Source organism: Oncorhynchus tshawytscha, linkage group LG31 (assembly GCF_018296145.1).
Source record: "Oncorhynchus tshawytscha isolate Ot180627B linkage group LG31, Otsh_v2.0, whole genome shotgun sequence".
NCBI classification, from domain to species: Eukaryota; Metazoa; Chordata; class Actinopteri; order Salmoniformes; family Salmonidae; genus Oncorhynchus; species Oncorhynchus tshawytscha.
This window is the reverse complement of record NC_056459.1, coordinates 11,441,095-11,454,968: the sequence shown is the minus strand read 5'-3', so window position 1 is coordinate 11,454,968 and position 13,874 is coordinate 11,441,095. Positions and strand designations below refer to the sequence as shown.

The 13,874-nt window shown below is 43.2% G+C and overlaps 1 protein-coding gene across 1 annotated transcript; it reads left to right on the top strand.

The window, feature by feature from the left end:
- Positions 1–3,406: 3,406 nt before the first annotated feature.
- On the top strand, positions 3,407–8,588 carry LOC112229710 (zona pellucida sperm-binding protein 4-like). Its single transcript, XM_024395697.2, has 12 exons — positions 3,407–3,807; positions 3,881–3,999; positions 4,096–4,309; positions 5,928–6,050; positions 6,125–6,297; positions 6,387–6,484; positions 6,809–6,957; positions 7,080–7,257; positions 7,811–7,946; positions 8,117–8,196; positions 8,344–8,400; positions 8,492–8,588. The coding sequence occupies exons 1-12, from the start codon at positions 3,462–3,464 to the stop codon at positions 8,526–8,528; spliced, it is 1,710 nt and encodes a 569-aa protein (XP_024251465.2). The 5' UTR covers positions 3,407–3,461; the 3' UTR covers positions 8,529–8,588.
- The last annotated feature ends 5,286 nt before the right edge of the window (positions 8,589–13,874 follow it).

The following is a 13,874-nucleotide window of genomic DNA, read 5'->3' as shown; positions in this document are numbered from 1 at the left end:
GTTCTTAGGCAAAATTGTGAGTGAGACCATTCCCTTGGCTGAGAAACAACCCCACACATGAATGGTCTCATGATGCTTTACTGTTGGCATGACACAGGACTGATAGTAGCGCTCACCTTGTCTTCTGTGGGCAAGCTTTTTTCCAGATGCCCCAAAGGGGATTCATCAGAGAAAATGACTTTACCCCAGTCCTCAGCAGTCCAATCTCTGTACCTTTTGCAGAATATCAGTCTGTCCCTGATGTTTTTCCTGGAGAGAAGTGGCTTCTTTGCTGCCCTTCTTGACACCAGGCCATCCTCCAAAAGTCGTTGCCTCACTGTGCGTGCAGATACACTCACACCTGCCTGCCCTCATTCCTGAGCAAGCTCTGTACTGGTGGTGCCCCGATCCCGCAGCTGAATCAACTTTAGGAGACGGTCCTTGCGCTTGCTGGACTTTCTTGGGCTCCCTGAAGCCTTCTTCAAAACAATTGAACCGCTCTCCTTGAAGTTCTTGATGATCCGATAAATGGTTGATTTAGGTGCAATCTTACTGGCAGCAATATCCTCGCCTGTGAAGCCCTTTTTGTGCAAAGCATTGATGACGGCACGTGTTTCCTTGCAGGTAACCATGATTAACAGAGGAAGAACATTGATTCCAAGCACCACCCTCCTTTTGAAGCTTCCAGTCTGTTATTCGAACTCCATAAGCATGACAGAGTGATCTCCAGCCTTGTCCTCGTCAACACTCACACCTGTGTTAACGAGAGAATCGCTGGCATGATGTCAGCTGGTCCTTTGGCGGCAGGGCTGAAATGCATTGGAAATGTTTTTGGGGGATTCAGTTCATTTGCATGGCAAAGAGGGACTTTGCAATTAATTGCAATTCATCTGATCACTCTTCATAACATTCTGGAGTATATGCAAATTGCCATCATACAAACTGAGGCAACAGATTTTGTGAACATTTATATTTGTGTCATTCTCAACTTTTGGCCACGACTGTATAAAATAAAAAATATCACATTTGCATAAGTATTCAGACCCTTTGCTTTGAGACTCAAAATTGAGTTCAGGTGCATCCTGTTTCCATTGATCATCTTTGAGATGTTTCTACAAATAGATTGGAGACAACCTGTGGGAAATGCAATTGATTGGACAAGATTTGGAAAGGCACACATACCTGTCTATATAAGGTTCCACAGTTTACAATGCATGTCAGTGCAAAAACTAAACCATGAGGTCGAAGGAATTCTCCTTAGAGCTCTGAGACAGGATTGTGTCGAGGGACAGATCTGGGGAAGGGTACTAAAACATTTCTGCAGCATTGAAGGTCCCCAAGAACACAGTGGCCTCCATCATTCTTAAATGGAAGAAGTTTGGAACCACCAATACTCTTCCTAGAGCTGGCCGCTCAGCCAAACAGCAATCGGGGGAGAAGGGCCTTGGTCAGGGAGGTGACCAAGAACCCGATGGTCACTCTGACAGAGCTCTAGAGTTCCTCTGTGGAGATGGTAGAACCTTCCAGGAGGACAAGCATCTCTACAGCATTCCACCAATCAGGCCTTTCTGTTAGCGAGGCCAGACAGAAGCCACACCGCAGTAAAAGGCACATGACAGCACGCTTGGAGTTTGCCAAAAGGCACCAAAAGACTTTCAGACCATGAGAAACAAGATTCTCTGGCAACATCGTTACAGTGAAGCATGGTGGTGGTGGCAGCATCATGCTGTGGGGATATTCATCAGCAGTAGAGACTGGGAGACTAGTCAGGATTGAGGCAAAGATGAACAGAGCAAAGTGCAGATAGATCCTTGATGAAAACCTGCTTCAGAGCTCTCAGGACCTCAGACTGGGGTCAAGGTTCACAACGACCCTAAGCACACAGCTAAGACAACGCAGGAGTGGATTTGTGACATGTCTGAATGTCCTTGAGTGGCCCAGCCAGAGACCGGACTTGAATCTGATTGAACATCTCTGGAGAGACCTGAAAATTTGTGCAGCAACGCTTCCCATCCAACCTGACAGCGCTTGAGAGGATCTGCAGAGAAGAATGGGAGAAACTCCCCAATACAGGTGTGCCAAGCTTTTAGCGTCATACCTAAGAAAATTTGAGGCTGTAATTGCTGCCAAAGGTGCTTTGTGAAAGTACTTTGTAAATGGTCTGAATACTTGTGTAAATGTTTCTAAAATTCTGTTTTTGCTTTGTCATTATGGGGTAATGTGTGTAAAATGATGATAAAAATTGTAACCTAACAAAATGTGGAAAAAGTCAATGGGTCTGAATACTTTCCGAAGGCAGTGTACATTATATGTGGCGAAAACCAAACACTGCGTTCTACAGTAAGAACCTCATACCAACAGTCAAGCATGGTGGTGGTATGGTGGTGGTGTGATGGTTTAGGGATGCTTTGCTGCCTTAGGACCGGGACGACTAGCCTTTATAGAAGGAACCATGAATTCTGCTCTGTGTCATATCATTCTGCAGGAGAATGTCAGGCCATCTGTCTGTGAGCTGAAACTGAAGCGCAGCTGGGTCATGCAAGCAAGGCCATTCTCCAAAACACACAATCAAATCTAAATGAAAATGGCTAAAAAGCAACACATTTGAATATTGGAATGGCCGAGTACAAGTCCAGACCTTATCCCAATTGAAATATTGTGCCAGTTCTTGAAATGAGCAGTTCATTCTTGAAAACCTTCAAATGTCACTGAGCTGTAGCAGCAAAATTCCTCTAAAGCGACGTGAGAGACTGATCAACAACTACAGGAAGCGTTTTGTTGGAGTCATTCCAGCTGAAGGTGGGGCACACCCAGTTATTGAGTGTAAGGGGTCAATTACATTTTTACACAGGGGCGTTGGGTGTTGCATAACTTTGTTTATGAAATAAGTATGTAATTGTTGTGTTATTTTTTCCATCGGGTTCCCTTGATCTAATATTAGGTTTTGGTTGAAGATCTGATAACATTCAATATCAAAAATATGCATGGCACTGTACAGACAATACTGGACAGTGAAAGTTTTGGGATGGCGCTATCCCTTGCATTCACCTGTCTAATCACGTTAGGATCATTGTTTATTATTACTATTCAGAGGGAGAAAGAAAGAATGCCGCTCTAAAGCACGCAAACCTAATATTCGAACTGGGCCCTGGGCAGCCAAATTCTGATATTTTTTTACTAATTGATCTTTTGACCAATCAGATCAGCTCTGAAAAATGTTTTGATTTGAAAATATCTAATGTGATCAGTGGAAAAATTATCAGAATTGAGCTGCCTGTGTAAACGCAAACATAGTGGCGGGTAATAGATTATTCACTCCAGATGTTACCGTTTACCTTGTGAGAACGTATATTCTGATGGAGAGTAACGTTGTTCCAATTGGTAGAAAGGTGCAGCCAATTGCAAATACTTCCTATATATACCTAGGAGAGACATCAGCTGTCATACCGTTTTCAGCATTCGGTGAGGCATTGTATGAAACCATGACTTGGCAAAGGAGCGCACTGCTTTTTTTCCCGGTTTGGCTTTGCTTTGCATTGCCTGCAGCGGGATGGGAGCGCGTTTCCGAAGAGGCAACCTTTGCCCACCACAACCTTGACACAGAGGAGAATTATACCGAAGACAAGGCTGTAGTGCAACTTGGAGACCCCGCCAATGTCGATCTTAACGCCGACCGTGGATTCCAGGTGCAATTCGAGGAGGTATCAGATGCAAAAAAGTGGGTATCCGTTACCGAAGCTGCCCCAGTCAGTTTAGCGGTTCTGTGCGGTGAGGATGAGTTTAAAGTAACACTACCAGCTGGTCCAATGAGTGAAGTCAAGATTTTGGGTAAGTTATTTATCGGTTTAAAGATCATCAAATGCAATTTGACTACTTTGCTCATTTTTTACTTTCCCTACAGGACCCAACAGTATGCTCTCTGTTCTTGACGCCCCGGAATCCTGTGGATACTCCTTAAATCGAGGACAATATCAGAACGCCCTAACTGTCCGCTTTTCAGGCTGCCTCATTAGTCGTCAGGTAGGGTTTTTGCCTTTCCAATTTTAAATTATACATTTAATGGTGTAAATGTGTCATTGGAGTGATTGTACATTTCTTGCCTCACTGACTCTGCAGGCTGGGCAGTACACCTTGATGGTGTTGTATGTCAATGAAGCTGGCATAATGGATGTTTCTACAGTGTCCTGTGCGGCTAGCCCCAAATCCTCGTTGTCCTCGACCGTCCACCTGCCCCTCTCTAATGGTCTTCGCAATGCCCATGGTGGGCCTCCTTCAAAGTGTCCACCCACCCCTCGCAATCCCAGTGCTCAAAATCCCATCAAATATCCTGGTGAGTCTCATGAAATGTTTGTTCTATTTCTTTGGATAAGCATCAATATTTGCTGTTATTGTGGTCTGAGGCAGTTGGTATAGGAGCATTTTGTGAAATGTTTAACAAAGCTCCTAAGAACGTACTAACGATTAACTTTGTCTTGATATGCTTTTTAGAGAACCTGGTCATTTTGACCAGTTCAGAGGTGCTATTGAAACTGGTATCTACTCCAGTGCTCAGCTGGACTTCTATCCACTGGTCATTGAGTTTACAGCTATTAGTGAACAAACATAAATGCACCGACTTTACTGAGTTACAGTTCATATGGAAATCAGTCAATTGAAATTGATGTACTTTAGGTCCTAGTCTATGGATTGCAGGGGCACAGCCATTGGGAGGGTATAGGCCCACTGGCTGGGCCTGGCTCTCCAGGGAATCTGAGGAAGGCTTTTCCCCACCAGGGCTTTATTACAAATACTCAGTTTCGTCAGCTGTCTGGGTGGCTGGTCTCATATGATCCCACAGGTAAAGAAGCCGGATGTGGAGGTCCTGGGCTGGCATGGTTAAACCTGGTCTGCGGTTGTGAGGCTGGTATGCACACTGCCTAATTCTTTAAAATGGAGGTTTCTGCATGCCAATTGCATGCTCCCTGAACTTGAGACATCTGTGACATTGTGTTGTGACAGAACTGCACATTTTATTGTACCCAGCACAAGGTGCACCTGTGTATCAATCATGCTATTTAATAAATCAAATGTATTTATATAGCCCTTTGTACATCAGCTGATATCTCAAAGTGCTGTACAGAAACCCAGCCTAAAACAGCAAGCAATGCAGGTGTAGCAGCAGCAGCACAGTGGCTAGGAAACTCCCTAGAAAGGCCGAAGCCTGGTTCCTCTCTAGGTTATGTGGGGTGGCCAGTCCTCTTCTGGCTGTGCCGGGTTGAGATTATAACAGAACATGGCCAAGATGTTCATAAATGACCAGCATGGTCTAATCACAGGCAGAACAGTTGCAACTGGAGCAGCGGCACGGCCAGGTGGACTGGGGACAGCAAGGAGTCATGTCAGGTAGTCCTGAGGCATGGTCCTAGGACTCAGGTCCTGAGAAAGAGAGCATACGTACCTTCACACAGGACACCGGATAGGACAGGAGAAGTGCTCCAGATAGCAAACCGACCCTAGCCCCCCTGACACAAACTACTGCAGCATAAATACTGGAGACTGAGACAGGAGGGGTCAGGAGACACTGGCCCCATCCGATGACACCCCCGGACAGGGCCAAACTGGAAGGATATAACCCTACCCACTTTGCCAAAGCACAGCCCCCACACCACTAGAGGGATATCTTCAACCACCCAATTTACCATCCTGAGACAAGGCCGAGTATAGGCCACAAAGATCTCCGCCACTGCACAACCCAAGGGGGGGGGCGCCAACTCAATATGCTTCTTGCTGTGCCTCGGGTGGATGAAATATCTTGGATAAATAATGACTAACAGGGATGTAAACACAATTGTGCACAGAATTAGCTTTCTTTACAAATGGAACAATTGTGTGTGCTTTCAGCTCATTAAACATGGGACTGACACTACATGTAACTACTGATCCTCACTTCCAATGTTTTTGTATTTCAGGCTGCAGTATTCCCCAGAACCAGCACTTGGCTTGTGGTTTCACTGGAATCTCGTCCTCCCAGTGTTTGGTGACGGGTTGCTGTGTGGATTCGGCAACTTCCGCCTGCTTCTACCCAATGGATGGTAAATATTCTTTCACAGGGCAAGATGTTTGGCTTTGAATAGTGAGGACTGATGTGTACTGTCTCCCTCCCCAGAGTGCACTGCAGACCATCAGTTTATCTTTGCCGTTCACCATAACTTAACCACTTTCCCTGTGACTCCCACCAAACTTGTGGCTGCTGGGAAGTCTAGCTGTGGCCCAGTCATTGTCACTGATAAGTTTGTGGTCTTCAAGTTCTCAGTCACTGAATGTGGAACTCGCTCATATGTAAGTGGACAAGAATATTACGCCCTCTGGAATCCTGATGGTGCGTTTCTTGTTGATCCACACAATTACTTTGTTTTGATCTTAATTAGGAAATTGGCAATACTGTGATCTACACAGCAGAGGTACAGACGGCCGTCCGAACCCTTAACCTGAAGTATGGCGTAATATCCAGAGACAACCCCCGCAGGTAATTCAGATGTCACATTTTGCAGCAAACAAAATGGGCATTGCTTATTGGACAGTTTCTTCAGTTTGGTGTTTAATGAACATCTCAATGTCTACACCTTCTAGATTTCCGTCTTTGCTATATGCCTTTGTCCTAGTGTTCCTATATATTGAGCTGATTCACCAGTTAAGTAGCTCAAAGTGTGTAACTTCAAGTATTGCTGTTGCAAATGCCACGAATACTTGGCACTTTAAGAATGTAATTTAATCTCACTAATTGAGGAATCATTAAATGCACCTGCTGAGATTGACTAGTACCCCCCCCACCCCCTATGTTTGTCTCTAGAGTCATGGTTGAGTGCCGCTACCCTAAAACGCTGGGTACCCTGCCAACAGTGGCGAGTGTGGGCTACATGGTGAAAAGCCCCAGTGCAACATTCCCTTCAAAGGTGACATCCAAGGGACTGTTTGGTGTCGAACTCAGGATTGCTGAAGGTATCTGGCTGACATGTAAACACGCAATGGCCAGAACATAATGGTTACTGTCCCATTGTTGCGGATACTTTACATTGCTGACAAGCCCAATGCTTAAATTGCTCTTTTACCTCCCTCACCAGACAAAACCTATACCAAGTACCTCAAACGGCACCATCAGCCCCTGCGTCTCTTCCTGGGTAAACTTGTGTATCTAGAAGTTCGTCTGACTTCTCCAAATCCAGAGGCGACACTTTTGGTCAACTACTGTCTGGCTTATCCCCGCTCTGCCAAGAGCGTTCTGGTGCTCATTCACGAAGGGTAAGCACTGCAATGACTTGGTGTGACTGATTTGCCTAACGTACTGTAGATTACATATTGGTGGGCCACCTTGCTCTTGAACAGCCATTGGCTTTTAGAGGCTGGGATGGATGGACTCCAATGTTCTCTTAATTTTGATAATGAGTCCCTTTATGTACTTACCCAGAGTCAGGTCAACTTGTGGCTCCGTTTGTCTGTATGCAGTTGAAGGAATTTTCTAACCAGCTTTGGCACAATGAAGACTAGGTATCTGCTAGCTTTAGCTAATGACACTACCAATCACTTCCTTCATAGGGGCAGACAAATGGTATCTAAGTTCATCTCTATCAAAAGTAGATAAAGGGCCTCATTGCCGAATTCCTGAAGGATCCCTTCATTATGTCTAAACTTTGCCCTTTCCGTAGCCAAAGCATGACAGCCATTTTGTGACAGAACTCCTTATACCAAGGGTATTCAACTCTTACCCTATGAGTTCCAGAGCCTTCTAGTTTGAGGGCCTTGCGCTGCCAAGAGGAAGTTGTCATTGAGTTCTCTATCAATTTCTCACCTCTAGGTGTGCCAACCCTCAGGACCCCAATGTCTCCATCCTTAAATTCAGCAACCTGCCGCAGAACCGCCACCAGCGTCGCTTCATGGTCCAAGCATTCCAGTTCATGGATCAACAGACCAACAAGTATCTGGATGAGGAGGTGAGGAAGCAGAATATGGATTAGGATTCACACCTTGATTGGTGTATTGTTACATGGTGAATGAGGCTTTCAAAAAGCTCTTTCTATTGTGTGCAACTTCTTTTTTTTGAGCTGCACAAAGTCAAACATGTTTAGTTGGTTTTGAATCTCACTTCATTCCTCCTCAACAGATCTACTTCATGTGCTCTACTGAAGTGTGTATGCCCACAGAAAAAACTTGTGAAGAGCGCTGTTTTGATGGAATTAGGAGGTGAGGAAGACTTGGGACTTGCATCTTGATTCCCTGGATTGGTGACTGATGAACCAAAAGTGAACTGTAGTTGGCCTACATTTCTTTACATTTTGTCCCATTAATTGTTTAGTTAGTATTTAATCTCACTTCACTTCTCCCCACCAGATCTACTACATGTGCTCTAGATAAAATAACTGAGAAGAGTGCTGCTTTAAATAAAAGGTGAGTCTTGCATATCTTTTGTTCCCAGACTTGAAAGTAACTTGCTTAAATAGGAGCACTTCTAGCTTTCACGCCTATTTTGTTTTTCCAGGTCTGACTATCTACAGGGTGACAAATGTGATGCTTGAACATGCTAAAGAAATGTGGTAATTTGACTAATGCATATTAAATATATATTTTTAATCTTGCCTATTTAACCGAGTTGTATTTATTGTAATGAGACTTAGGTCTGCTTTTTAACCTCTTTTGTGACATTGTACACTAACAGTTTCTGGTATACTGGTTTGCTCTGCAGCGTACCGGACTTGGGCGACGTAACTAATTACTTTAGCCTCTACACCCTTGTAATTGTCAGCTTTGGTAAAATTGTGCATATGGCAGGTGTCATCACAAATTGATGTCTTGTGGTGACTTTGCTGTTTGGTGCAGCCTAGAGGGATTTGTCTGTTTCAAGGACATTATACCAAGGCACTGTCAACAATGCTAATCATTCCCGGTCAGGGTTTTCTGTGCTTAGTGACTCTCTGGATACGGTTTCCCAAAAGCGGCTTAAGACTAAATTCATTAACCATAGGATACTAATACATTTAGCCTGAAGATGTTTTACGGAAACGAGGACCTGCGCAAGGCAGTGCCTCCTGTCAGCTCATGTTCGTTTAATTTCAGTAGCTTTTGACAGCCCTTGCTGGATTGGGGTGAGGTGTAGTCATTATACAAAGACCTTAGCAAACAGTTGCGAAATGTTTAGCAACAATCCATTTACTCAATGTATAACATTAGCAAATAACCATCTATTGGAGATTCAGGGGTGTATTCACTAGGAGGGGCTAACCTGACTTTGTCCAATTGACAATTCTGGTTTTAACTTTTTCAGTTTGAGTAAACACTTGTTTTGGGATGCTATTTGTCTAAAGGAAGACACCCCTCCCCATTTACCCCTGGTGACGTTGCGTCACACCTGCACACAAACAATACTTCAAATTGCCCAAGAAGCTCACAATGAATCCCAGACCCTACTAAATTGCCGTTGTCATGTGTTGCTGACAATTCCGAAGTTGACTTTCAGTGGCGCGCGCGGTGATCACTAAACGATGAACTTGGGAGTACACTGACTTCAATGATGCAATTCATGCACCCCAATTTGTAACTTGTTTATAGCTTGGAAAACATCTAAAATTGGGAGCATTTGTGTGACGTCTCAGACACGCATGTCGGAATTATGCACACGTTTCAATTCTTTTGTCTGAATATTGGCAAACTCAAAACGTGTTGATATCGCTTTGCTTGAGCCTGCAGCCTTGCTTGGTCATTGTCTAATTAGCCCCCTACATAAGTAATAACTTTCACTCCCTCAGCATTGGGACATTTGTGCATATGGCAGAGGTGCTTGTGAACCTGCAAATGGGGTGATTTAGGTTACCTCAGTCAGAAACCCTGCCCGTTTCTTCAAGCGACTTGATTTAACCACACTGCTAGCCTTAAATGAAGAGCGAAGCACATTTTTATGAAATAGCCCATTTTGCCTGTGGAAATTGATTTGTGTTTCAGCTTCACATTTCCAAATCGTATCGACAGCAAAAGATGCCCGGTGTTGGATTAATCAGAATTAGTTGGGTAACATGGATAGGATGTTTTATTTTCATGATATGCTAATGAGTCATTTCGCATAAGAGTGTATTTTGTTGTACTATAGTGGTGGCCATTGGCAGTTATCTGTTCTCTGTCAGGACTAAGTTGTTTGGGCCGCGGAGAGGTCAAGGTGTAAACATATCTTTTGCTCCACTGTGCCGGTCACTCCCTACTTTTCCCATCGGGGAGAGGAGGATGGCAGTGACTGGAAGCATTCTATGCTCCCGCTTTTGTTGACCTATAGCCTCACTCTCCTCTCCGTGAGGTTTTTGTCCAGGATTGGTTGTATCTGAATGACAATTTGAGGTGTGTGTGTGTGTATATATCATAGGGTGGGGGTAATGTCTTGGTACCAAGGATGAGATGAGCTTTGTTTAGGAGACAACTGAATGATAATTTATAGCCAACTCTGTCTGGCTAGGGGATATTCCTCTGAAGTAAAGTCTTTCTTTGTGTAAGTTCCTAAGACCTGTGGTTTGTCATGTCGTCTAGGGGGGGTGGATCTTTGCTATAAAACACCCCATTTGCCATTATGTTGACCACTCAACTTTTCATTAGAGATACTGAACTGTTAAGTCAATGCTATTGCAAAAGCTTAATTATTAAAGGTGAAGATTAAGCATGACTCTGACTCGTGTGATTTGCTCTCATTTGGTAATTAAGGAAATTTCCACGACACCGGGTGGCGTTTTTGTATTTTAATCAGTTTACAATCTAGTCTTTCCTCTCGTAACTATAACCCCTCAACTACCAACATATTTGTAATGTATACTACCATTCAGAAGTTTGGGGTCACTTAACTGTCCACTTTTTTAAAGCAAAGCACGTGTCCGTTGAAATAGTGTAGACGTTGTAAATGACTGTGGCTGGTAAAGGCTATTTTAAATTAATAGAATATCTAGAGGCACGTTAGCATTTTTTTTTAAATGCTGAACTTGGATCAGCTACTTGATCATTAAACCCTTTCAGCTGTGCTAACAATTGCAAACTGTTCTGATTTTAAAGAAGCACTAAAACTGGCATTTAGACTAGTTGAGCGTCAGCATTTGTGGGTTTGATTACAGGCTCAAAATGGCCAACAGACCTTTCTTCTGCAACTCGTCAGTCTTTTCTTGTTCTAAGAAATGAAAGCTACTGCCTTAAAACAAGAGATCGTGTTTGTATGGGGCTTTAACTCAATGTTTTACATGTGCAAACTGTGACATGTATTAATGCCAAAAACAGAAGCCTCACATATCCTCAACTGGGAGCTTCATTAAATAGTACCTGCAAAACACCGGTCTCAACGTCGGTGAAGAGGCGACTGCGGGATGCTGGCTTTTTAGGCAGAGTTGCAAAGACAGCCATATCTCAACTGGCCAATAAAAAGCTTAAGCTTCGCAAAGGAACACACTGCACAAAAGAACTCTGCCTTGAAGGCCAGCACCCCGGAGTCACCTCACTGTTGGCGTTCAGACTTTTGCAGGTAATATTGAATGAAGCTGCCAGTTGACTTGAGGTGTGTCTCTCTCTCTCTCAAACTAGACACTCATGTACTTGTTGCCCGGGGCCTCCCACTCTTTCTATTCTGGTTAGGTAGTTTGCTGTTCTATGAAGGGAGTAGTACACAGCGTTGTATGAGCTCTTCAGTTTCTTGGCAATTTCTCAGAACAAGAATAGACTGACGAGTTTCAGAAAAGCTCTTTGTCTCTGGACCTTTTGAGCCTGTAATCAAACCCACAAATGCTGACGCTCCAGATCCTCAACTACTCTAAAGAAGGCTAGTTTTATTGTTTAAAAGAAGCAAGTTTGTTTAATGCATGTCTACTAGGGTTGTTAGCCCACCTGTCTATTTGGCTGGGTTTTTCTTCCTCTCTCCCAAAAGCAACACGGGCCTAATAAGAGATGGTTACCTCTAAAGTAGTGAGTGACCATTTTAGATAATCATGGGACAGTCTTTGGTTGCATGCTATTTTATGTCAATCATATTGCTGCAAAGCCTATAACTGATGCTTCGTGGTCTTATGCTGCCATCTATTGGAAATATTTAGCAATTAAATTAATTCACAAAGACATTGAAGCAGCTGAGAAACTAATTTTCTTATTAATTCCTGAGATCCGTCTCAAACCTATCCCAGTCAATTGCTGGACTTTCACATAGGTTACTTGGTCACACCCAGTTCAAACCACGTTTAAAAAAAAAAAAATGTAAATGAAGCTTGTTCATCAGGTGTTCTGCCTTGCAATAATACATATAAAATAACTAAACATGTAAACTATGCAATTATTTTTGATTACCCCCCCCACACCATCAATGGTATTTAGTAATATTATTACAACAAGTGTTCTAGGCTACCCTACCCAAGAATTAGGGATAAGGCTAAAATAGGTTATACCTATTGTAGGGTTTGACCCACATCAAATTACCCAGCAGTTATTTAGAAACATCAAATTGTCCAAAAAACAAACATCTCCCTGCAGTTTAAATCGGCTACAGCTTGCAAAAGAACAGGGACATGCGTTTTGTTCAGGTTTACAACTTTTCTGAAAGTAAATATGGTTAACCATGACCAGAATGTTTTAATGGCCATGAGCCAGCCATCATTAGCACTATTGGTCATAACAATGTGTACCTAGGCGAACAGTGAGCGTGCTCACCGACTAGCTGTAACTTTGTTAATACTTTTACTTGAGTTAAGCAAGAGTCTAACGTGGGCGGGCATTGTGATGTAGAACAGTGGGCTGGGAATAGAACGTTGTTCAGAAGGCGAGTTGGTGCTCAAATGAACCAATGGGAGCTGGCAGGGTGAAAAATGCACTAAAATAAGGTCGTTTTTTTTTCACGATGGTAATATTATGAAACTGGGCTCCACGGCAGATGCAATGAACTTGTTTGTATCAGGAAAAAAGCGTTAAATGTCATTTGTCCAGTTTACTCCTGATGCTGGCATCGGCTGGAGCTGAGCTTCTAACGTTCGTTAAATTAATCTCCTTGTTTTGAATCCTCTTCGCTATATTCCGGTTGAATGTCACCAAGTAGATAATAGATGCTCCATCGAATTTGTGTTGATGAGAGAAACCACTTAACCATTGTCTGGCCAGTTCTTTCAGGTTTGCCCAAAGAATATTTCTTCCATGAGGTTGAACAGTGGTTGGCATCCAATATGTTGCATTACAGCCTCCTGACTAGACTGGAGAACAACTCTCTTATACTATGCTTGAAAGAATAAACAAATACCCTACCATAACACTACACTCACACAAACTAAAAATAACACCACCCTACTCCACTATTTAGTCCTACTTCATGCCAACAACCTGAAAGGATGGGACATCACCACTTAACACACCCTGTAGCTCTTCTCCTGCAGCTGCTACCTCAATATTTCTGCGACCATTGCTATAAATGCTAAGAATCTGTTCAAAATGTGTTTCCCAGTCGGATATCATTTATTCACGACTTCCCAGTTGTCTTGAACTCACCGACGTTGATGTTTTAAGCACAGCACCAATCATGCTTAATTTACAGCATGACCGATGTTGAATGTTTAGCATTAACTTGGAGAAGAGCCCCTTAATCCCAGATTTGGGACCCCACAGCTACTCACTAATTCCTTCCAAACCACTCATTGTTGAATTTGCAATTTCCAACTTATTTAATGTTTATGGCTGATGGGCACGTGTTATCTATAATTTCTCTTCATATGACAAGGATTAAAAAGGATTTGCCAGTAGATTGTCAACTTGATTCATGAGACTGCAAGCTAAGATATTGACATGATCAGTCCAATCAAAGCTACTGTACATATAACGTGACTTGAGGTAATTTTTTTCTGTGACCAATGAACTTGATCCTTCTTGGGTTG

Excerpts from the sequence above, each read along its gene's own strand:
- LOC112229710 (XM_024395697.2), top strand. The coding sequence starts at position 3,462 with ATGACTTGGCAAAGGAGCGCACTGCTTTTTTTCCCGGTTTGGCTTTGC. Across the intron at positions 3,808-3,880 it reads GAGTGAAGTCAAGATTTTGG|GACCCAACAGTATGCTCTCT; the intron begins GTAAGTTATTTA and ends CTTTCCCTACAG. Across the intron at positions 8,401-8,491 it reads AGTGCTGCTTTAAATAAAAG|GTCTGACTATCTACAGGGTG; the intron begins GTGAGTCTTGCA and ends TTGTTTTTCCAG.